A 23,938-nucleotide genomic window follows, 5' to 3' on the forward strand; every position below is an offset into this window, starting at 1 on the left:
TGCCATTGAGTCTTCCATTGAAGAGTTGACTGTAGGAAACTGGTGTGGACATCTCTTTGGAGTATGAAGATAGAAAAACTGCACTACTCACATTCTGGCCAGTACATTTCCCTCATCTTGTAGAAACTGCAAGCAGGGATAGCATGCTTGTGTCCCTGTCCTGGTATACACATGGCCTGACAGTTTCTGCAGAAGTGCATAGTAAGACCCTCCTGGACAGAAATATGGAACTAGAGGGTGTTAGAGATCATTTCATTTGTCCCCTCATTTTGCATACGCAGAAATCGAGGCTCAGGAAGGTTAAAAGATTGGCCAAAGTTGCATATCCACGTGGGCAGCACTCAATCCTATTCCTTCTGTCTCCTGGCCCAGGATCCTCCCTTTAAGGTCGTTTTCAGACTGCAGTAGGCCATTCTGAATCTCCAACAGGAAGGAGTGCTTGAGTTTCCCCCTTGGGCGAAAGCTCAAGAATAAGCAGGTAACATTCACCTTCCACCAGTGATGTTGGACCATTCTCTTTGACATACTGATAGCCTCAGTAAAAGTACAAAGTCTATGAGAAGGGAGGGACCCAAGAAAAATCTGGCTAAATGGGAGTGTGATAAACAAAAGAGTAGAGTTCACTGCACATTTTTGTCCATGGCTGCAGAGGCTGCAAGCAACACAAGTCTGAAGACTTGATAATATCCCATAATTCCTTTAAGCGACATTAACCCCTTAGCATATTAATTCTTCACTTCTGAAGACCTGTCTCTAAGTTTTCATCTCTGAGGATATAAGCCATACTCTGACTTCTTTTAATGAACCTGAAGGAATCCCCAAACAGATCCAAATGATAGATGGCTGCAACAGAACCCAGTCACATCAGGACATCATGGAAATGAGCCCACCTATTTCCAGAACCCAAACTATATTGAACATGAATAATGACCCAAGAGTAAATGGTGTTCAGACTGCCTGAAGTTATTTAAATTTTTATAGTCAATTGCCTCATAAATTAGAGAATTCCTTAAGTGGAGGCCTGCAGATGAACTCATAAAGTGTGCATTGAATACTTTATTTATGATATAACTATAGCACTGCAAACATATAGCTGTAGCTATACAGCTATAGCACTGCAAAAGGTGGCATCCAAATGCCTGTGAAAACATTTTATAGTGGGCTTTGTGTCATGAAGAAGAGAAGAATTTGATGGGCTGTGAACAGGAAACACTAGTGAATGATTTCACTGGGCACTCTAATTGGCATGGAGGACTCATTTCTTTTAAGAAACCCAAGAATTAATAAGTTAATGGTCAAGAAAGAGGCTGGGCGTGGTGGCTCATGCCTGTAATCCTAGCACTCTGGGAGGCCGAGGCGGGTGGATTGTTTGAGCTCAGGAGTTCGAAACCAGCCTGAGCAAGAGTGAGACCCCGTCTCTACTAAAAATAGAAAGACATTATCTGGCCAACTAAAATGTGTATATAGAAAAAATTAGCCGGGCTTGGTGGCGCATGCCTGTAGTCCCAGCTACTCGGGAGGCTGAGGCAGTAGGATCGTTTAAGCCCAGGAGTTTGAGGTTGCTGTGAGCTAGGCTCATGCCACGGCACTCACTCTAGCCCGGGCAACAAAGCGAGACTATGTCTCAAAAAAAAAAAAAAAAAATGGTCAAGAAAGAAAAAAAATGAGGAAAAATCCAGGATAAAAAATCTCCAGCTTCTGCAATGTAGCAATTTGGAGAAAAAGGCCTATTTGGCTTATCTTTTGATTTAAAAGGAGATTCAGAAGCTTCTGTGCTCATTCACTCATTCAGCCCATTACAGTATACGCAAAACACTGGGAGTGGTTACAGAGAGCAAACAAAAATAAATGACCACCTATTTTTACCTTAAAAAAAAAAGATTTGTACAAGTATAATTTGCACATCATGAAATTTACTCATTTCAATTCAATTATCTTTAGTAAAACTGACAAAGTTGTCAGCCAACATCACAGTCCAGTTTTAGAACATTATCGTCATCCCAGTGAGATCCCTCATGCCCATTTGCAGTCTCTGTTTACATCCTCAGCTCCAGGTAACCACTAATCAATTTCTGTCTCTATAAATTTGCCTTTTCTGTATATTTTTTATTATTAACAAATGGCTGGATAATATTCCATTGTATAGATATACCACCTTTTATTTATCCATTCCTCAGTTAATGGACATGTGAATTATTTCCACCTTTTCATTGTTGTGAATAATGCTGATATGAACACTTGCATGCAAGTTTTTGTATTATTATAAGTTTTCATTTATCTTGTCTAGATACCTAATACTATAGTGGCATTTCCAGGTCATATGGTAAGTTTAATTTTTTGAGAAACTGCCAAACTTTTTTCAAAGTGTCCAAAATCAATGGACTATAAATATAAGGATTTATCTCTGGACTCTCAATACTGTTTCATTGATCTGTATGACTGTCCTTATGATAGTATCACACTTTCTTAATGACTGTAGCTTTATAGTAATTTTTGAAATCAAAAAGTATAAGTCCTCCAAGTTTGTTTGTTTTCAAAATTGTTTTGGCTTGTCTAGGTTCTCTATATTTACATGTAAATTTTAGGGTCAGCTTCTCAATTTCTGCAAAAAACGCACAAAAATGAACAAACAAAAAACTTGCTGGGATTTTGATATAAATTATGTTAAGTCTAACAGATCAGTTTGGGAAAAATGGCTATCTTAATAGTATCAAGTCCTCTAATCCATGAACATGGTTTATCATTCCACTTATTAGATCATTGATATCTCTCAGTGATGTTTTATAGTTTTCAGTGTATAGGTCTTTCATTTATTTTGATCAACTTATTCCTATTATATTCTTTTTGATGCTATTATAAGTAGAATTTTTCTTAATTTTGTTTTCAAAATGTTCATTGCTAGTACATAGAAATACAATTTTTTTTGTTTATATATCTTGTAACATGACACCTTGCTGAACTTGTTAATTCTAGCTTTTGGGTGAATTCCCTAGGGTTTTACACATATCATATCATTCATTTATGAATAAAGACAGTTTTACTTTTTCCAATCTGAAAGCCTTTATTTTTTCTTTCCTGACTACTGGCTAGAATCTCAAAAACAATGTTGAATAGAAGTGACAACACTGATTTGCCTTGTTGCTGATCTTAAGATGAAACCATCTAGTCTTTCAACATCAAGTATCATGTGTTCTGTAGGCTTTTCATGGGTGCCTTTTATCAAATTGAGGAAGTTCCCTTCTATTCCTGATTTATTGAGAGTTTTGTTATGAAAAGGTGTTGGATTTTGTCAAATGCTTTTTCTCCATGCATTGAAATAATCATGTAGTTTTTATCTCTTATTGTATTCACATGGTTCATTACATTAATTGTTGTCCTTTATTCTATTAATATGAGTGTTAAACTAGCTTTGCATTCCTACAATAAATCCTATTTGGCCATTGTATATAATCCTTCTTATATGTTGCTGGATTTATTTGATAATTTCTTACAGATCTCACATCTATATCCATGAGGAATATAGGTCTATAGTTTCCGTTTCTTGTGATATCTTTGTCTGGTTTGCTATTAGGTTATACTTGGCCTTCCCTTTTCTATATAAATGATCTTCCCAGTAATTTATGGTTCCCTAGGGATCCTTCTTCCAGTTCTCCAACCAGAAATCTGGGGTTCTACTTAGCTAGCTCAGGTGCATGCTTCTACTTAATGCGCTTATGTCTGGAGCCAAACAGAGGGTGGAGAGAGAGAGGGATGGAGAGAGAGAAAGAACAATGGGAGTTCATGCCACCTTCTTGAAATTGCAATGCCACTAATCATACAGGAAGATCACCCTCCTTCAGAGTTTTGGTTCTTCTGGGCTCACCACATTGCTGCCACTACCACAGGATTGCCTGGGGACTGAGATATGAAAATGGAGGTAAAAAAGGTGGAATTTTTACATTCTATCTGAACTTTAGGAGTTCCTTTTCCCATTCCTTAATCTAGAACTAGAGGGCTTCTCCTAGAGCTATTTCTGACTGCACTCTGGTGCCCACTTCTGGGTTTTAAACCAGCTTGAGATCAAGACAGGAGACACTAGAGGGAAAAATGGTAAACTCCCCACTAGTTTGGTGATACTTTGAATTCTTGTTTTCTTTGTCAGCCCATTTACTACTACATACTTGCTTTTCAGAATCCTTAAATAGATTTTACCTTGAATTCAAGCCCTCTGTATGTCTATTTTTCATTTTTCTAGTAATTCATTTTTAATACATTTTATAAGACCATTGGTCCTCAAATTTATTGGGAATTAAAAATCATTACTTTCAGGCTTCACATGGTAGCTCACACTTATGATCCCAGAACTTTGGGAGGCTGAGGTGAGAGGATCACTTGAGGCCAAGAGTTCAAGACCAGCCTGGGCAACATAGTGAGACCCCATCTCTATAAAAATTTTTTAAAATTACCCAGGCGTGGTAGTGTGTGCCTGTAGTCTCAGCTACTGAGGAGGCTGAGGCAGGAGGTTCACTTGAGCACAGGCATTTGAGGTTGCAGTGAGCTATGATCATGCCACTGCACTCCAGCCCAGGACACAGAGTGAGACCCTGTCTCTAAAAATAATAATAATGACTTACAGATGATGGAATAAAGGCTTTGGAGGATTTTGCAGCAATAAGTTAGTAGGAATTGGGTCTTTCTATTAATGATCAGTCACCAAGCATAAAAAATAGAACTTAGAGTTGGACTTTACAAATCAAAATGATGCTATTAGTTTCTTCATATAGTAGACATAGTCATGATATTCACTTCAACTTTGATTCATTTAGCTCCATTTGGAAATATGAAAGCAGTCTTTTCTTTTGCTTTTTCTGAAATTTCCTAAGAGTGATGTCTTCCCAGAAAGGTTATAACTGAGCTGGGCTTTGAAGAGGTTATCTGGAACAGGAAAAGGACTCTGTACATTTTTTAAAATATTTTTTCTGTGTGTTCTTCAAATTGGATATTTTCTGTTGTTTTGTCTTCAAGTACACTGTCTCTTTCTTCTGTTATATCAGTTCTACTATTGAGCTCCTCCAGATATTATATATCTTACTTCTAAAACTTCCATTTTTTCTTTAATAGTTTCTATTTCTCTGCTGAAAAAAAAAAACTACCTTGCCATTTATTTCAAGAGTATTTACCTTTGTTTCATGGACTATGGTTGTAATTGCTAATCTAAGATCTTTATATGATTATTCTAACATCTGAGTCATCTCAATTTTGAGATCTTTTGATTGCCTTTTACCTTGAGAATTGGTCATATTTGTTTGCTTTTTTGTATGTTGCATTTTTTGATTATATAATGGACACTTTGAATATGGTATCTTAAGATTCTGGATTATCTAGAGAAGGTTGAACCTTTTTAGTTGTCAGCAAATTTGGTTAGGTTTAGACTGTAAGTTCTGTCTCAGTTTCTGTTGACAGTGGTTCCTGTGTCAGTTCAGTTTTAAAATGCTGTGCTATTTCTTTGGAGTCTCCCTTATGCCTGTATCAGGGTTTATTCTGGTAGTCTGGGATTTGGACAATGGTTTATATTATAGTTTAATTCTCAAACTGGTGGAGTTTTCAAGATGGCTGATGAGAGACATCAGCTGCCAGATTGTCTTAGAAAGAAGGACAAGTTTTAGATGAAAAACAAACAAACAAACAAACATAAATCAGGTGTAATTCCAAAAGAAAAGTGTCAGAATCTACCAGAGATTGCATGGGGAGAAGTTGTGGAGCAGAATAAGAAGGAGCAAGATGTTGGCAGAGATCAACCCCTGAGAGGTTTGGAGTTCAACAAAAAGGGTAGGTGGGGTGGTTTGTTTCTCCCCCCATCACATCTCTGGCAGTCAGTAGGCTCCTGAGCAGCTGGAGAGCCTTTCTACCCTCATGAGCCCCAAAGCTACTGCTGTCAGTGAACTGGAAGCTTCTTGAGGACAAAGCACCAGGTGACCAGCCCCCTTGGAGTTGCTTCCTGTCACTACAAACCCAAGCTGAGATAGCAGGCACTATATTATTTCTTTGTCCTCCCCAAGGCCTCCACAGATAGTGGGGCTCAAACCTTTCCTCTTAAAGACCTGCAGCAGACTGTGAGCTCCTTTCTTACCAACTCTCCCCAGTGCTGCTTGGCCAGCTACTTCATCAGAGCAGGGCATATACCCCAAAGCAGAGAGACATCAAATCTCTTTGAGCACCCCATAGGCAACTCAGGACCAGCACACTTTTTCCATGGCACAGTCAGGAATTGATCTTCAGTGATCTGAGGACAGGCCCACAGACCAGATCCTGTACCCCTAGGACTCAGTCATGTTGCTCAGGATCATAGAGGGAAGATTTGTGAACTAATCTCAGGAGGCAAGAGAGCCTATATAGCAGAACTGAAGAAAGAGTGCAGTGTGAGTCCCAGCCACAGTGCACTCATGGAGCACCCCTCTCCCCACAGGAAGGCCATGCTCTCAGCCTAGAGCAGGATCCTGGTCAGGGAAGCTCCCAGCCTGCAGTACCATCATAGGGGAGCTTGGCTAGTTTGAGGTACTGCCTGCTGGCACACACCAGAGGGAGACCATGGAGGAGGGTAGGGGAGAGAAGAATGAAACCTGTTCCTGACAGCCATACTGTGAATCTCAGATGGCCCCTCTTCCACAAGCAGATTTCTGGCTGGGTGGGGCTACTTCAGCCCTTCCCTGGTGGCTTTCCCCAGAAACCTGAGAGCAGACCTTTGACTTCTGCCAAAACAGCTACCTTACCAGTTTTTGTGGGGGCTGAGAACAGGCTTACCCATCCCAGCCCCACCCAGCCTCACTCCCCCTCCTGCTTCAGCTGTGGTGGAGAATAAGGACTCACCTGGAAATTCCAGGGCCCCACCAACCACCTGGGGCATATGAGTGCTTCTCCTGAGGGGCTAGAGCTGGTCACAGGTTCCAAAAACAACACCGCAGCTTGTTTCTTCCAGCAAGTGCCACCTACGGACAGGGAGGTCAACTTGCATAGCCCTCTACAACATTTATTGACTTAACCATACAGGGTGTGGTTGATTCTTACTCACAAGCACCACCTACTGCCTTAGAGATTAAACTGGACATGCCAGTACAATTCACACTATAAGAAGACCACAGGGCTGGGGAAAGAGAAAGGATTTCAAAGACCTCTTCTAGATATCAACTTAGGCAAAGAATTTATGACTAAGACCCCAATGGCAATTATAGCAAGAACAAAAATAAATAAATGGGACTTGATTAAATTAAAAACAGTCAAGGAAATAATCAATAGAACAAATAGAAAACCTACAGAATAGGAAAAAATATTCACAAACTATTCATCTGATAAAGCGCTAATAACCAGAATCTACAAAGAACTCAAGCAAATAAGCAAGAAAAAAACAAACAACCTCATTAAAAAGTGGGCAAAAGAATGAACAGAAGCTTTTCAAAAGAAGATAGACTAATGGCCAACAAACATATGAAAAAATGCTCAATGTCACTAATCATCAGGGAAATGCAAATTAAAACCACAAGGAGATATCACCTTACCCCAGTTAGAATGGCTTTTATTAAAAAGTCCAAAAATGATAGATGCCTACATAGATGCAGAGAGAAAGGAAAGCTTATACACTGTTGGTGGGACTGCAAATTAGTACGACCTCTATGGAAAACAGTATGGAGATTCCTCAAAGAACTAAAAGTAGACCTACCATCAATTCAGGAATCCCAGTACTGGAAAGGAAGTCATTTTATCAAAAATACACCTGCACTCAAATGTTTATTACAGCACAATTCATAATTGCAAAGATGTGGAATCAACCCAAGTGCCCATCAATTCATGAGTGGATTAACAAAATATGGTATATGTATATCATGGAATACTACTCAGCCATAAAAAAGAATGAATTCATGCCTTTTGCAACAATTTGGATGGAACTAGAAACCATTATACTAAGTGAAGTATCTAAAGAATGGGAAAACAAACACCATGAGTACTTGCTATTAAATTGGAACTAACTGATGAGCACATATATGCACAGATGGAAGTAAAACTCAGTGGAAATCAAGCAGGGGGAAGGGAGGAGAAAAGGATGGCCAAAAACCTACCTAACAGGTACAATGAACACTATCTGGGTGATGGACACACATAGCTGTGACTCAAGCATTACAAAAGTGATCTATGTAACCACAAACATTTGTACTCCTGTTATATTTTGAAAACAAAAACAAATTCTCAAAGCCTTTGCTATGCTGTTTTGAGTCCTTTCTGCACACATGCTCCTTAGGGGTGAATCCAGGACTTTGATTCAGTCATACAGAAAAATAAAAGCATCCTCTTTTCCAACTCTTTCCTCTCTGAGATTTCCAGATTTTTTATCAAAGTACTTCTTTCATATATTTCTTGATTTTATGATTTATTATATTTAAACAATATTTTTATTTTGCTATATGAAAAAGATGATAATTTCACTTTCATCACTCCCTTCTTCTCCTACTCCTAATATTGGATATCTATATTATTTTTTGTTCTATTGGCTGCATTTGTAACATTTCATTTAATTTATTTAAGCCTCCATTTCCTTTTTTTTTTTTATAATATTACAGGGGTACAAATGCTTTGGTCACATAAATTGCCTTTGCACCACCTGAGTCAGAGATATAAGTGTGCCCATCCCCCAGACTGGGTGCACCGCACCCATTAGATGTGAATTTACTCATCCTCACCTCCCCCCTCCCACCTAAGCCTCCATGTTTTATATATAACATTTCATAATCTTCTTCAATTCCTGACACTACATGGTGGAGATACCTGTGACAGTACTTTTTCTTTCCCCTTTCATTCCAACCTTCCAAGAGCTACACTGAGACCATCGTGTAGCTAATGTTGTACTCTTTCCAAAGGTTTACTGTAAACATTTAAAATTTTTATTTAAAAAAAAAACAGTGTTTACATTTTATGACTGGATCAATATTGTTCAATACTAGAACAAGTCATAGCTTAGGAGTACTTGTCCCTCCTCAAGGTTGTATCTGATATGCTGGCCAGTTGAAGATTGGATAAATGGGAGGGGAAATTTTCTGCTTAGAGATAACTATAAATGCCTTTATTTTGTTTTCAAATTTTATTGATAGTTTGCCTGGGTTTAGAATTCTAGATTGAACGTCATTTTCTCCCAGAACTTTGAAATCACTGCCCCACTTCCTTCTAGCATCCCTGTTGCACCAACCAGGAGATACGAGGAAAAAGGATAATCCATTTATGAGCCAGTCTCAGCCTATGGACTTCTCTCCTCTTTGTAAGACAGTGAATGTAAGGGTTTTTGTTTGTCCTAAAGAGGTGGGGTGGGATGTTGTATTTCTATAAACCATTGTGCTTCCATGCTTGTCTCTCCTAAATTGCTGACTGACTTTTCTGTTGAAGGATCCATTTACCTCGCACGATTCTAGGAAGGTGGCACCACTGCTTGTGGTTCTGAAGTAGTCTTTGCTCTCCAGCTTTGAGGCTATCACAGAATTTCAGGAATTCTAGCTGGATATATAATTTTTCCTTATTTCTCTTTTCTTCAATTACTTGTCCAATTCTCCTTTTGCCTTGAGCTAAAGTATGAAAATTTTGGAGGGCAGAAATTCCTTACCAAATGGGTAGTTTTTAATTAACATAGAACAGAAAGTACTCCAAAGTGAGTATATGGCGTAAGTATGTTCTGTAATTCTTCAATAGTGTGATTCTCAGTAGAAATTTCTAGGATACCCACAACTTATGAGTTTCACTATCTGCTTTGACTTCTTCCTCATCAATTATTACTGTTTTGTCTTTTTCAGCAACAGAAATTGGAAGGAAACCCAACAAAGAAAATCAAATCAAAAAAACCAGATCCCCTCAGAGGCCAGAAGGTTATTGCAAGATGTGATGAAAATGGCTTTTATTTTCCAGGTAGATTTTTTAAAATTTATTTTGTGGGACTCTTTTGTTAAATAATTTGATATTGGGGACCAGAGGTTTCAACCTGTTCTTTCCCTAGACACTGACATTTCATGAGCCAGACTAAGGTATTACAGTTCTCAAATGAAATGATGATGAGGTGTCTTTCCATATTTGAAACTAAAAAAAAAGTAGCCAGAAAAATGTATTTATTTTAATCTCTCATTTTTTTAGTAAATAAGTTTTTATTATATACCTACTATGTTCCATGTATGTAATAGTCTGAAAATGCTGGTCTAATATAGTGAGCAAACAGGAGAAAATTCTTGTCTTCGTGGAGGTTACATCTTAGTAAGGGAGACAGACAAGCAAATAAACAAGTAAAAATATGTAGGATGCTGGATACAGTGCTATAGAAGAAAATCAAGCTCCAAAGGGGACTGAGAATGTCAGGGTGAATGTTATAATTCTAAATACAGTGGTTAATGAAGAGGTCCTGGAGAAGGTGACATATGAATAAGGATTTACGGTAGGCAAGGAAGGCCATGAGATTGTCTGGGGGAAGAGAGTTCTAAGCAAGCAAACAGCAGCACAAAGTTCTAGGGGTGTGTTGGAGGCAGAGCAAGGTGGCTGGCATTGCTGGGCCTCAGAGGTTTGCCCAGGGCTTCCCATGGAGGGCATGATTCCTGAAGGAATCAGCCAGGTCCTGTGGGTGCAGCTATGAAGGGAGCTTCCTGGATAATGACAATAATATGTGTGAAGATCTAGAATTGAAGAAAAACGTTTTATGTCTGGAGAAATAAAGTTGATTGTGGTTGGAACCATGAATGCAAAGGAAGGATGGAAAATAATAAAGCTCTTCTGTAAGTACAGGGCCATTCTTAAGGGGTGGGGTTAAGGAATTTACACTTTATTCTGAGAGTACTGGGGAGCCACATTTAAACAGGAAGAAACATAATCACACTTGAAGTTTTGAAAAGATCCCTCCCATTGCCGTGAGAAGAGAGGATTCGAAGAGGGTTAGGCTGTCACTCCAGTCCCTGGCTTGGGGCAGTAGGTAGATAGTGGTACCTACAGGAGGTGATGGTGTGGACAGGAAGACGATGAGATGTGTTTGTGACATGATGAATTGCGGGTGCCTATGGGATGCACAACTGAAGATGGCAGAGAAGCAATGGAAGATCTGGAGTCTGGAGAGGAAATCTGTGTGAAGACAGAGATTTGGGAGTCAACACAAAAGTTGTCATTGAAATCACAGGAAGGGTCTGTAGGGAAAAGAGAACTGGAGAAAACCTTGCGGAAGCTCTGTTGGGGGCAAAAAGATTACACTGCAGAAACATAGCTGGCCTTGCACGGGCATGATCTATCAATCACCAGTTAAAAAATAATTATTAACATTATTTAAATTTAATTAGATGGACTTTTTAGGTGGGAAAAAATGTACTTTAGCAGGATTTTTGCTTTCCAGTAGGCATATAAGTAGAACTGACAACTGGGACATCTTATTTGAAATTTGATAAATGTGTTCTGGAGTTTCTTGGACAAGAGTAAATATAGATCTGAGCATTTGAGATGAGCGCAGAGGGTGAGGCATGAGACTCTTCTTCACAAGAATGGGGGCTGAAAGCTCCCGTTTCTCTGGGGCTCAGACTTGCTGAGAGGTGATTATAGGAGGCCACCCCTGCTTGAGAAACTTTTGATTTTCTGAATGTGAGCCTTGGAGAGGTTCATGGCTAATTTGCAGTCAAATGGAATGCCAAAAAGGACTGAGTTCCAAATGGTTGGCTTAGGGCTGTGATTAGTTTGCTGGCCAGGGCCCTGGAGAAAAGTAGAATGGCTTGAACTTTTACCTAGCACCATCCCTGTGTGACAAGAAAATTCTAAAGACCTACTGGAGAAGTAGAGACAGGGCTGATGCCTGTGGCTACATCAGCATTTGTTTTTATTGTGCGATTAGAGACAGAGAGCACGTACTGTCCTAACAGCTGCGTGGGATCTGACTAACTGGGGATTTTAAATTTCATGTGATTAAATTCAAATAAGTCTGTTTGGAGGACATAAACATTTGAATTTAGTCATTTAATCGGCAATTTTGACTAGTGTCTAGATAATAAACTTTGACTCAGCCAAATTAAATGACAGGGCGTGGGTTATCTGGATGTACTTAGGTTTTGTGTCTTCTCCCCACAGTCAACTAATCTTTTCTTTAATTGAGAATTTCAACTTTACATTCATAGAGTTTTTTTAATTAAAAAAATTTTCAAACATACCCAAAAGGAATAATACAGAGAACTCCTGTATACTCTTTACCTCAGATTTGCCAATTTTTAACATTTTGTCACATACCACATACATTATTTTATTCATTTTTTTCTCTCTCTCCTTCTCTACCCCCTTTACACATACCTACACGCACATTATTTTTTTATGAACTCTTAGAGATTAGGTAACATTTATCATGCCCTTTACTTCTTAATATATCAGTGTGTATTTCTGAAAAAAAGAACGATATTTTAATATAACCACAATGAAGTTATAAAACTCAGAAAATTTAACATTATTATAGTACTTTTATCTAATCCATGTATTTTAACTGTCCCAATAATGGCCTTTATAGTATTTATTTTCTCCAGTACAAGTCCCAATCCAGAATTATGTATTGCATTTAATTAGCATGTCTCTTTAGTCTTCTTTAATCTAGAATGATTCTTTACCCTTTCTATCATCTTTCATGATTTGACATTAAGAGTAAGGCCAGTTATTTTATAGAATGTGCCATGGTTTGGGTTAGGTTAGATTCAGGTTATCATTCTCAGCCAGACTATTACCTAAGTGATGTCACGTCTCCCTCGGGGGCAGCCCATCTAGAGGCACATGATGTCCATCTGCCCTCATTGGTGATGTTAATTTAGATGACCTGGTCACTGTGAGTTGCTGTTTTCCCTCTGGAAAAAAAAGAAGGCTAAATACAGTTTTGTAGAGCACAAGCACACCATTCATTGATGACTCTTTCTGTGGTAACTGTTGTTGAAAACCTCCTAAGTGCACTTCAGTCAAAGGCAGGATTGGAGTAGCTGTTGCTACTCGAGTGTCTGTTGCTTGAGGCCAGGTCCACACTGGAGCAGAGCTGGCCAGACTGGCTGTTGCCACCCGCTTAGAACCATGGCAGGGATTTCCATATGACCGACCCTATTCCCATGGTTAGTGTGGATTATCTAGTTGAGGAAATGACTACATTGCACAAAATAGAAGCAAAAAGCTGATAGCCTGGCTTACCTGGATGCTCTAAGGCAAGGAGAGAGACACATTTTGAAACCTTATTTTAAATCATTATTTGTGGAAATTGGATCATCCTTCCTGCTGTTCAGTGAGAAGCATTTTTCTTCAGGAAATTCAGTGATTTCATACTATGCCATAAGAACAGGATAATGAAGAAAAGTGGGTTGAAACAGTATGTTCTGGGGTGCAATGATTTAAGTAAGGTCGGAAAGCCAGTGTTTTCATTCATTTGAATTCTGCCTCTTTCCTCTACTAGCCACATGACTGGAGTCACTTAATTTATCTGCTCCTTCGTTTCCCAGTCTTTCCAAATGGAATTTAAAATGATTAAAACCCTCATAAGATTGTTGTATAGATTAAATGGGATAATGTATAGCACTTGTTAACTACACATAAAGAGTTGTTCTATCATCTTGTGTGAACGCTCCTCTCAGGAGATACATACAACCAACTCCCGCCCTCTCGTGTGGGTGCAGGGAGCTGCTTTCCCTTGCACAGCGGTTTAGAGCCTTTCACAGCAAGTCAGAGGCAAAGTCAGCACAGAGGGCTAGAAAGGGAGACTCAGAGATGAAGGGAGAAGAGAACATGATGACTAGAGTGTGGGACAACTCTGCGATGGTGGTGGGGTGGGCGGAGGGCTGCTGCGGCTAGAGCAAGGCGAGAGCCTTTTTGAGGAGGTGGAATTTAAGCCAGGGTTTGAATATTGGCAGGTTCTTAGAGCCAAATGTTAAAAAAAGAAAAAAAAAATCCACTCTTCAGTCTGAAAAAATCTGTTTGGAGCAAAAAGATCCAGAACCATTCATGTATCTTTCCCCAAATGAACTGATTTACACTGTCTACTCAGACTTTCATCAGACGTCTGCCCACTGAGCACTTGGCAACATTTTGCTGAAGGTCTCCACAGGAGTGTGTGCCCCTTTCCCCGGCTGCATATAGGAGAGCCCTCTGGCCAAGTTATGGAGCCGACTCAGCCCCAGGAAGGGGCTTGGGATCGCCAGCCTCCACCAGGAGAAAGACGGAAAGCAGTGGAGGCCCTTCTGCTTGTCCACTCTCCAGAGCTCAGGTCCCAAAACAATTGCCAGAGAGATTTCAGAGCCAGGAGACACGGCCTGGCCTCTCTGGAACTGAGAGCAGTCAGAAACTGCAGTGTGAGGGATGCCAAAAATTGGAGCTGATCTTGAATCAGGACATAAGAAGTGGTAATGTTGCCTTAATTAGATGAGAAGGAGCAAGTAGAGAGGCTTAGCAGTAACTGAACTTGCCAGCTGTGGGTCCTCCATCCCCCGAGTACCAGCTGCAGGGAGACCCACGCTGGGTGTGTAGACTGTAAGAACCGATACTACTTTCTGGAGAGGAACAAAGACCCACATCTGCAGAGACTGTACAAAGAAGGGAACAGAATTGAAGGAACTAAACAGAAGTTGTCATAACATACCAGAAAGTCTTGGCCCAGTGATTTAGTGCAGGGATTGGTAGGTTTTTTTTTCTGTAAAAGAAAGTAAATGGTTTAGGCTTTGTGGGCCACCCAGTCTCTGTCACGATTTCCCAACTTAGGCAAACACTGAAAGACAGTCTAGCAGCTCTAACACTGGGTGCAGCTAAGTCCTGAAGGCTAAGAATCTGAGGAAAGTCACCCGGGCAATGTGGCCATGGTGACGGCCCAGACCCTTCCCCCCGAGCCACGGGATGGGGTAGGGCACACAGATGCGTGGGATGTGCTACGTCCCCTCATTCTCAATTAGGGTTGGCTCTTAATTGTTTTCATAATAGGAATTCTTTCTAAAAACTGTTGTTTTCTGATTAAAGGCTAAAGTCAGCTTATGGCAGAAAGTGTAAGAATAATGTGTAAAGAATATGTCAAAAACGAAATTAAACATTTTAGTCCAATAAGAAAACACACAATGGAAAATTGGCTTGTGTGTATATGTATGTGTGTTTAAAAAAAAAGATTTTCATTTTTTTGGCCATTTAAAACAAGAGACATAGATCATGATGAAAATCAACAGCTGCTTTTTGCCACATATTTGCCAAAGCTGGCGTGTGAGCCAGGGCAGGCATGCCAGGCACACGGGCGGTAGAGCCCAGTGGGGACACATGCACACGTTTCTGTCTCCGAGTGGGAGTCTGTGAGCAGCTGTTACTGCCAGGGGAGGTGTCCAATGTCAGAATTTTGCCGTTAATGTTTAGAATCACTTTTTAATGGGAAAATAAATTTCAAGTCAATAAATGACCAAGAAAAATGAATCTGAACACAGGTATTTTCTTTTCCTATAATAATTATATAGACTTATAATATAGAATTATATTATAATATGATATAGAATATATACATACCATATACTCCTTAAGTATAACTAAAAGACTAAGAAACTTCTCTTTTTCTTTCTTTCTTTTTGGCTGTACATTTTAAGGAAGGAAGCTGTAGGGTGTGCTCAACCTAGTTACTTTTTCATTTAGCTAACATTAGATGAAAAGCTGATTTGGATGGGAGTTCATATTTCCTTTTTGCTTTCACAATTTAACACCATCTATTTTCTATCTTTAAGTGTTATAGAAGGAAATAGAGCCAAAATAAATAAGGAAATCAGATGGTAGGAGGTGTCCAGGAAGAGGACCCTTGTTTCTAGGAACAGTGTTCCCATCAGGACGGATGCTGGCAATGCTGGATCAATAAGCTGCTTTTGGCTTCCTGTCTCAGCAGGTGCTCCAGACCAGGGCACTGTGCTTTGCCACTTTGAGTTGTTCAGCACAGGAGGCATCATACTATGTCCAACATTATCTGCTGGAGAAATCAAGAGGCACGCTGATCTAAATAGGCAAAGTGTTAGAACTCAGTGTGGCCCACTCTATGGGGCAAGCCTAAGGAAACAGTCAATATTTGTCTTTATATTTTGCTTTTTCTTTTGTGTTCCCTCTAGGGGTTGTGAAGAAGTGTGTGAGCTCCACTCAAGCACTGGTGGGCTTCAGGTACGGAGACACCAAGGTCGTGTCCACCTCATTCATCATGCCTGTGGGGGGCGCCATGCCCTGCCCGCTGCTCCAGGTACCGTTCCATGGTCTGTTCCAGGGCCCCTTTTCACAATCCACAGAGTTTTAGATGACAGCGGGTGATGGCAAGGCCACTGCTTGGCCATTTGCTGAACCAGGCCAGCTCCTGCAGGGAGCTTATGTTTGGGCAGGAGGAATAGTGGCCCCTGTTCCTGGAACCCATCACCTGGCAATTTCCTCACTCGTGGCCCCGATCTGCCAACTCCCTATTATGTAGCTCACAGCTGCACAGACTTCCTGACGTTGCACCTTGAGGCCCTTGTCCTGCTACAAGACAATAGATGACTGGGGGAAGGGTGTTGCTATAGCTGCTAGTGCTCTTGACACTTTAACTTCAAAAGATATATTATATTGTATTATATTATATTATATTGTATTATATTACATTATTAATATATTATATTTAATAGCAAGGGCAGACAGAGATAGTACTTCCCTTGATATTGTAGTCAGTTGATGTTAGATTGTGATGCCATAATGCAGTTACCCCAAACATGCATTCCACAGATAAGGTGGATTAATGTGTTCTCATCTGTTCATAAATTCATAAAAGCTGTGCTGCCTCTGGCCCATCCTCCTGCCACCATCCTAATGCTGGCACCAAGGCCAGGGAGCAGAGGAAAGCCTCCCAAGGTGCCACTGCTGCTGTTGCTTGCACAGAGTGAGCCAGGAGGAGAAGCAACAGAGGAGGAATCAGAGGATCGAGCCTTGGTCATCCATTGCTGCTTCTTGGCCAGACCCACGGTGCACAGCAGTGCACTTGTCCCCTGATGATCCACAAAGGCCCAGCAGCCTTTGTGTGCCCTTTCACAAGGTTCTCCTTCTGCTGCAAGTTATCTCTTTGCAACTTTTACCCACAGATTCTGGCTGTGTGTTTTGGAGCAGCATTAAACAAATCTGCTCCTTTCCTGTGTCTGGTGACAGCCCTTCTGAAAGATGAGAACACTGTTCATATCTTTTCATGCCAACACCCCAGGTTCCTTCACCTAGTCTGTGTAGGATTTAGTTTCCAGAACCGTTGCCATCTTGTTGGCTGTCCCTGGACCTTTGTCAGTTGTTAAAGTCCTACTAAATGGGGCTTCCCCATTCTGATCACAAAATTCCAGACTTGGCCCAGTGAGCCCAGAGAATTTTGGAACTATTTCTTAACCGAGAAAAAATATGTATGTGAATTTTAGCATCAGTATTTGCCAATTGTCTTGGGGTATTTTAAAGCAAATTTATGATAACATCATCTATGTGATCCATAAACAAAATATTTGCTGTGAAATATGCTGTCCTCTACAGGTTGGAGACTATGTGTTTGCCAAAGTTGTGACACCCACAGGATTTGACTTCTATGTCCCTGCCATTGTCATAGCTCTTCCAAATCACAGTGTGGCCGAAGAAAAACTCTACACGGTTTTAAAGTGTAACAACCGGAGAGTAAGTAGACTTTCATTAAGGAAAGCACTTTCCCCTGCTGTATCTACCCCCCGCATCCCTCCCTGCTCCTCCACTGCCTGTGGTTTGGGTTCTGCCTACTCGGCCACACAGACTCAGCCCTCACTGAGGTCATCATGGCCTCCTAACTCCAGTATTGCACGGTCTTTGGCTCTCCTTGCAGGTCTGTGCTTTACCTTCAACAGTAGGGCAGGCTCACTCCGGGGTCTTGCAGCTCTGTTCTTTCTTGCCGCCCATCCTCCACCTCCTCCTCCTCCTCCTGACTCGTGCTCCTCTGCCGGCCCTACAGATGTGGGCATCTCCTGGGCCCCTCCCAACCCTGTCGTCCTCTGCCTCCTCTCAGATCTGTCTCTCAGGGTGAGTCTCCATCTTTGGATACCTCCTCTGTGTCAGAGGAGGCAGCACCTGCCCCTGCCCTGAGCTCCAACCCTAAGTTTCTAGCTGGGTCCTCCTGGAGAGCTCCTCTGGGTGAGCACAGGCATTTCAAACTCACTGTGTCAACGTCAGCGCATCACCTTTCCCCAAGTGCCCTCCTCCTCCTGCATTCCCTATAGTAGGGGGTGCCACCACCTGTCTCCTCATCTCACACCTGACTAGGAACCACCTCCAGAGTTGGCAGGGGTTGAGGAAGAGGAGGGGGCAAAGGTGTGAAGTGGAGCAGAGTGGAAAGAACATGGGCTTGACCGTTAAAAAGACCTGCGTTTGGATTCATGAACATTCACTGTGCTCTATTCTGGTTGTCTGACCTGGACAGGTTACTTCACCTTTCTGAGCCTGAGTTTTATCACATATGAAATGAGTATTTTATATACCTATATCTATATATTTATATCTTGCAGGGTGATTGTGAGGCTATAAGAATATATGTATAAAACATGATGTGACTGCAATAGTTAGTAGCGTCTCTCCTGGATTGAATCTTTTCCTTCTACACTCCCCGCGGCCAGTGGGTGAGAGCAATCCAGTTAACTCTATCACCTCTAGATTGATTCACTCATTGGACAGACGTTTCTCAAGCATCTATATTTTCTCTTGGGTCGTTCATATTTTTTATTGATATGAGGTCTTCTATGTCTTCTGGATAGTAATTCTTGGTAATATATGCAGCCAATATTCCTTTCCTGGTCTGTTGCTTATCTTCTAATTTTGGAATCTTTGTTGACACAGAAGCTTTAAATTTTAATATGGTCAAATTTACCCATCTTCTATTTTATGAATTGCCCTTTCTGTGTTTTGTTTAAGAAATCCTTCCTCAATTATATATTTCTCCGTGTATTTTTTCTAAAAGTTTTAGAAAAATTCTCTATCAGTTTACAAATCCGATTATGTCATTTGCCTGCTTGATGTCCCTCCCCCCGGCCCAACACACACACACACACACACACACACACACACGCACGCACATACTTCCTGTCACCCTCCAGGAGAATTCCAGCATGGCCCAGGTATGGCCCCAGCCTGCTCCATGAGGACGGCTTCCAGCCAGTGCGAGGCTCGCTGCTTCCCAGACACAGTGGGCTTTTCCCTCTTGCTGGACTTCCCTCCCCTTCACCTTTCCATTGGAAGCTCCTGTCACCCTGAAGACTCTGCCTGACTGACTTCCCATTGGGCCTTCGGTTCTCCCACCGGCTACACTGATCACTCCCTCACCAGTCTTCCAATCCTTAGAGACAGGGCCACCCCCAGCCCCAGCACAGCCTGATGAAGAGAAGGGTCTCACAATTGTTTTTTAAATTACCGGAATGAATGACATTGTCTTGATGGACCACTTAACATGCCTGAGAAACAGACTGGCAAGCAGAATAGATTGGTAAGCAAAAAGAAAAGTCACAGTGACTAACTTCATTAAGCATTTATCGTGTACCATTTATACATAGTGAACAGCTGACTCTTTAGAACACTGTGAGGCAGGGTATGTTATTATCTTCATATCCATATGAGGAAATTGAAGCAGAGAGGTGAAGTCACACCTCCGGTAAGCAGTTGAACAGGCATTTGAACCCAGATAATCTGAATCCATAGCCTGTAGTCTGAACCACTGTGCCCTTCTGCCTAGTATACAGAATAAAAATATGCAGTAAATCCTTGACTATGGCATGAGGTAGTTCCACTGGGGAGAGGGGTGTGGTAAAACAAATTTAGAGTTAAGGGCAAAAGGGGAAGACCATCAGAGCCAGTGGCCACAGGAGCATCACATCCAACCTGAGGGGTGTCTTCTCATCAACCCAGAAAAAGCCCCTTAGAGAAGATGGAGTTTCCTGCAGCTGTCTTGATGATGGTAGAGAAGCAGTCTGGGCAGAACTTGGGGAAGCGCTCCTGGCATGTGGCACTGCTCTGGGGATATCTACTATGCAAGGGAGGAGGGAGTAAACCAAGGGGTATGTTGAGATGTCTCCCCCTCCACATGCCCCAGGGTGCAGGAAGAGATAAAATAGTTGGCCCAGGATCCCAAAGGAAAGCCTCAAAGCCCAGAGAAGGACCTGGGAATTTACCCACAGGGCAGGGGGCGCTAGGGGGTAGAGTGGTGTGGCCAGCAGGAAGGACATTGGAGGCTTTTCTGATGGAGATTCGGGAGATCTGATGAGGCTGAAGGTGGGGCATTCAGCAAAAGGGTGGTATCCAGGAAAGAGACAGTCAAGGCTGAAATAAAGATAGAAAGGGAGGTGGTTATATAAAGGGATATGTGTGTGTTTGTGCATCTTATGTGGGTAGACTTGGCAATTGACCCAGAATATGGAGAAACGACAGAGAGGACTCAACAATGACTTTTATTCAGCAAATAACTATCAAGTGAGGCTCTGAATTTAAACTGCTCTCTGAAGTGTCACCCTGAATAGGATAATGACTAGAAACTATTATAAAGGGTTGAGCTAGAATAAAATTATATCTGAATTGTGGACATTTCTGATTTAAATTGAGCGAGCTCTTTTGGTATTATTACAGGAATTTTGCCTTCGGAGTGCACTTATTAAGATCAGCCAAAACAAGTATACTCTCTCTTGCTCTCATATAAAGTCAACCCCAGTTCAAGAGGATCCAAATGTGTAAGTGTACTCAACTTTTACCCTTTGAAATATTAATTATATCTTTGTACCTTTGATCTGTTTCTAAGATCCATGACCTCTAACTCCTAGGGGAGAAAAGCAGAGATGGAGGACTTCCTCCTCAAAATGTAGCTCTGTGATTATTATCCCTTCCGTATCAAGCCTAGTCCTGCTGTTTGTTCATCCATCCATTTCTAATCTCAAATCTAGCATTATTTGACTGACCCTTCAGAAAAGCATTCATGAAAATGTCATGAGTTGTTCCCCTTTTATTTGTAAAGATTCAAGGCCTTCTAATTTAGTCTCAGTTGGGGCCAATCTCCTACCTGCCCCTCCCCTTGTTTGGAGGTGGGAGTGAGGTGCTGGTCCTGGCTTGCCTGTGGCCAGGTGAGCGAGTCGGTGGCTGGCTGGCTGGCTGGGTGGTGGTTTCCAGGGGCCGCAGTGCAGTGAACAAATTTTCTTCTGAGGCAGTGGTATTGCTAAGAGCTATAAAGGTGGATTAAAGCTAAGTCAATAGGAAAGAGTTGAGGCCTAAAGAGGAAACAAAAACCCAAGTTCGTGGAGCCAAAAAGGGGCATCAAGTTTGGAGTCGCAGAGCCATGACCTTGGAGTCAAGGGCACACAAGAAGAGATGAAGGTGGATTTTGAGCAAGATTTGGGAAAAGGGGCCCAGGAAGCCTCCTCCAATTTTAATTAGAGTTTGCAGGCTGTCTTCAGGTGCTAACCTGCATTCTGCCGATGGCCTTACCTTCTACTTCAAAACAGAAACCATCAATTATTCTCTTCCTCAACTTCTTATCCTCCACCTCTGGACTTATGGAACTCTCTGTCTTCCCCCTGATGTCAAAGAGTAAGTGTCCCTCCTTCCGTCCAAGGCTGACTGGTCCACTACCTGTCCGCCACTACCTCGGGTCCTTGCACCATCAATTATCCCTGTGTTCTTCTCTCCTCTCTCCTTAGCTCCTCTTCATTGAGTCCTTCACCTCAGCAAAAACCCAGGTTTGCCTGCCCCATTGACACCCATGCACACACATGCAAGCACATGCACACACTCCTAAGCACACAAACCTCCCTTGCTTCTGCAGCATGACCCAGCACACTCCCTTCCCTTCACTGCCGATCTCCACATGCAGTCAGATAGACTCGATGTCTCCACTCTCCTCCCGCCTGTTCACTCCCCCAGCCTTGGGTATTGGCTTCCTCCACAACCTTCTGCTTAGACTCTTGCCACAGAAGCCACTTGGGACCCCTCACATGCCTGAACCAATGAGCTCTGTCCACACTGACTGGGCTTGCTCTCACAGTCGCACTGGATACCGTCAGCCACCACCACAGACTGACTCTAAGAGTGGGACCTGTGGTGGGTCTTTTGAAAGCCCCCAGCTGGTTGTGCAGCCATAGTGGATAATGATGGGAAAGGGCACTGGAAACTAAGGCTTGGGTTCACATCCCTCCCTTAGTTTTGTGCCTCTGGGCAGATTATTTGTCTCTGAGCTTGTCCTCTCATCTGAAAGATTAGGATGATGTAAAGATCAGGAATGGTCATTGCCTAGCACAAAGCATGTGTTCCATGCATGGCAGGAATACCATTATTTCCAACCACCCACTGGATATTTCTACCTGACTGTACAGAATTTCAAATTTGACACATTTAAAACTGAAATCAGTTTCCCACAAATCTCCCATCTCAGCCTTCCCCATCTCAGTTTACCCTTCCAACCCCCAGTTGTCCAATCAGAAATCTGGTAGTCATCTTTTATGCCCCTTGTCCTTCATCCATCACAGCCCATATGTCTCCATGTTATGGTGATCCTAACTTGCAAGGACTCACATTTCCTTCAGCCTCCTCCTGCCATAGTCCTAGCCATTCTCCACAAGAGCTGAGCAGAGTAAGTTTCCTCACCTGCAAATCTGCTTTGCCCCTCCCCCACTTAAAAAATCCTTCGGTGTCCACCCCCCCAGCCCCTTCTTATCCCAGCTAGGCCTCCTGTTGGTCTGTCCTAGGGCTGCCTCACTTGTCCCTTGCCACCCCCAACCAACATGCCAATGCCCTCTGCACACTGACCACACAAAAAGACTTGTAGGCTTTTCCCCACACCATGCTGTTTCAGGTCTCTGTGCCTTTGGACAGATGAAGTATTCCCTCCCTCTTATGCTGTTCCTCGTCCTTGGTCACCTGGGGAACTCCAAGATTGAACTCAAGCATCATCACCACTAGCCAATGTCCCAGAGGTCGCCCTGCATCCTGTAGAGGTTTTCATTAAAGAAAATGTCCTTTGCAGTTGGACTGTGTAGGCACAAGTCCTTAAAGGTAGAGACCAGGTTCCATCTGCCTCTGCATCCCAGTGGCCAGGGTCCAGTTCACAGGATGTGTCCAATGACTACTTGAAGAATGAACCAATGAACAAACACACACATGCTAGAGTTTCCCAAGCGATGCTCCGTGAGGGGTACATAGCTTCGTAGAGACTCTTTTCTTAGACATGGTTATTGAAATGCATGCTACAATCCTTCATTCTTTGTCCACATGAGTATGATATTTCATTTAAAATAAAAGTACATTAATCTCTCTCAAAATTAATCTCAAAATTCTACTCCAAAAATGGTCCCTGCAGGTTCTTCTCCTGGTTCCTGTTATATCCAAATTACAGTACATTATAAAAAATATGAGTAGATACGTCTAGGTATTGCCCATTTTCACTAAGTTCAACAGTTATCAATCACTATTCTAGAATTAAAATGCAATTCTTTCTGTGTTGAGAAAAACCTTTAATTGTTCCACAGCTTCCCCAGGCCTTATTTAAAGCTCTTAGCTGCTAATTATCTACTCTTCTAGGGCTTTACATGGTGGAAGTATTCATTGACTCCCTAGTCTGCCATTGTAATTTCCACTGTGTTTTGCTCTGGCTGCCTCTCTGGGAGCAAGCGACTGAGTAGAATCCTCCCAAGCAGAGGTCACATTCAACCCACCTAAGTTCAGACCTTAACCTGTCTCTGTTTCTAAAATCAGAGATAGCAGAACTGAGCACAAAAATAAAGGTGTAGGTCTTATTTTTTACCTACGCTGGAATTTCCTTCTGGTAGGTCCTTTCCTCAGGGGCGCTTTCTCGCTCACTCTATGGACAGACATGCCTCCCTTTGGTTGCTCCTTAGTATCCTTGCACCATTATATCAAATGAAGCTATTAAAAAAAATTCCTAGCGCTTTCTTCATGGGTT

The 23,938-nt window shown here is 41.9% G+C and overlaps 1 protein-coding gene across 1 annotated transcript in view; it reads left to right on the forward strand.

Annotated features, from left to right (window-relative positions):
• Window positions 1-23,938, forward strand: part of VWA3B (von Willebrand factor A domain containing 3B) — a 204,299-nt gene that overhangs the window by 174,599 nt on the left and 5,762 nt on the right. The window contains 4 exon segments of the mRNA XM_045550176.1: window positions 9,807-9,918; window positions 16,104-16,228; window positions 17,521-17,658; window positions 20,620-20,720. Coding sequence (XP_045406132.1) covers window positions 9,807-9,918; window positions 16,104-16,228; window positions 17,521-17,658; window positions 20,620-20,720 — 476 coding nt within the window.

Source organism: Lemur catta, chromosome 4 (genome assembly GCF_020740605.2).
Source record: "Lemur catta isolate mLemCat1 chromosome 4, mLemCat1.pri, whole genome shotgun sequence".
Classification (NCBI taxonomy): domain Eukaryota; kingdom Metazoa; phylum Chordata; class Mammalia; order Primates; family Lemuridae; genus Lemur; species Lemur catta.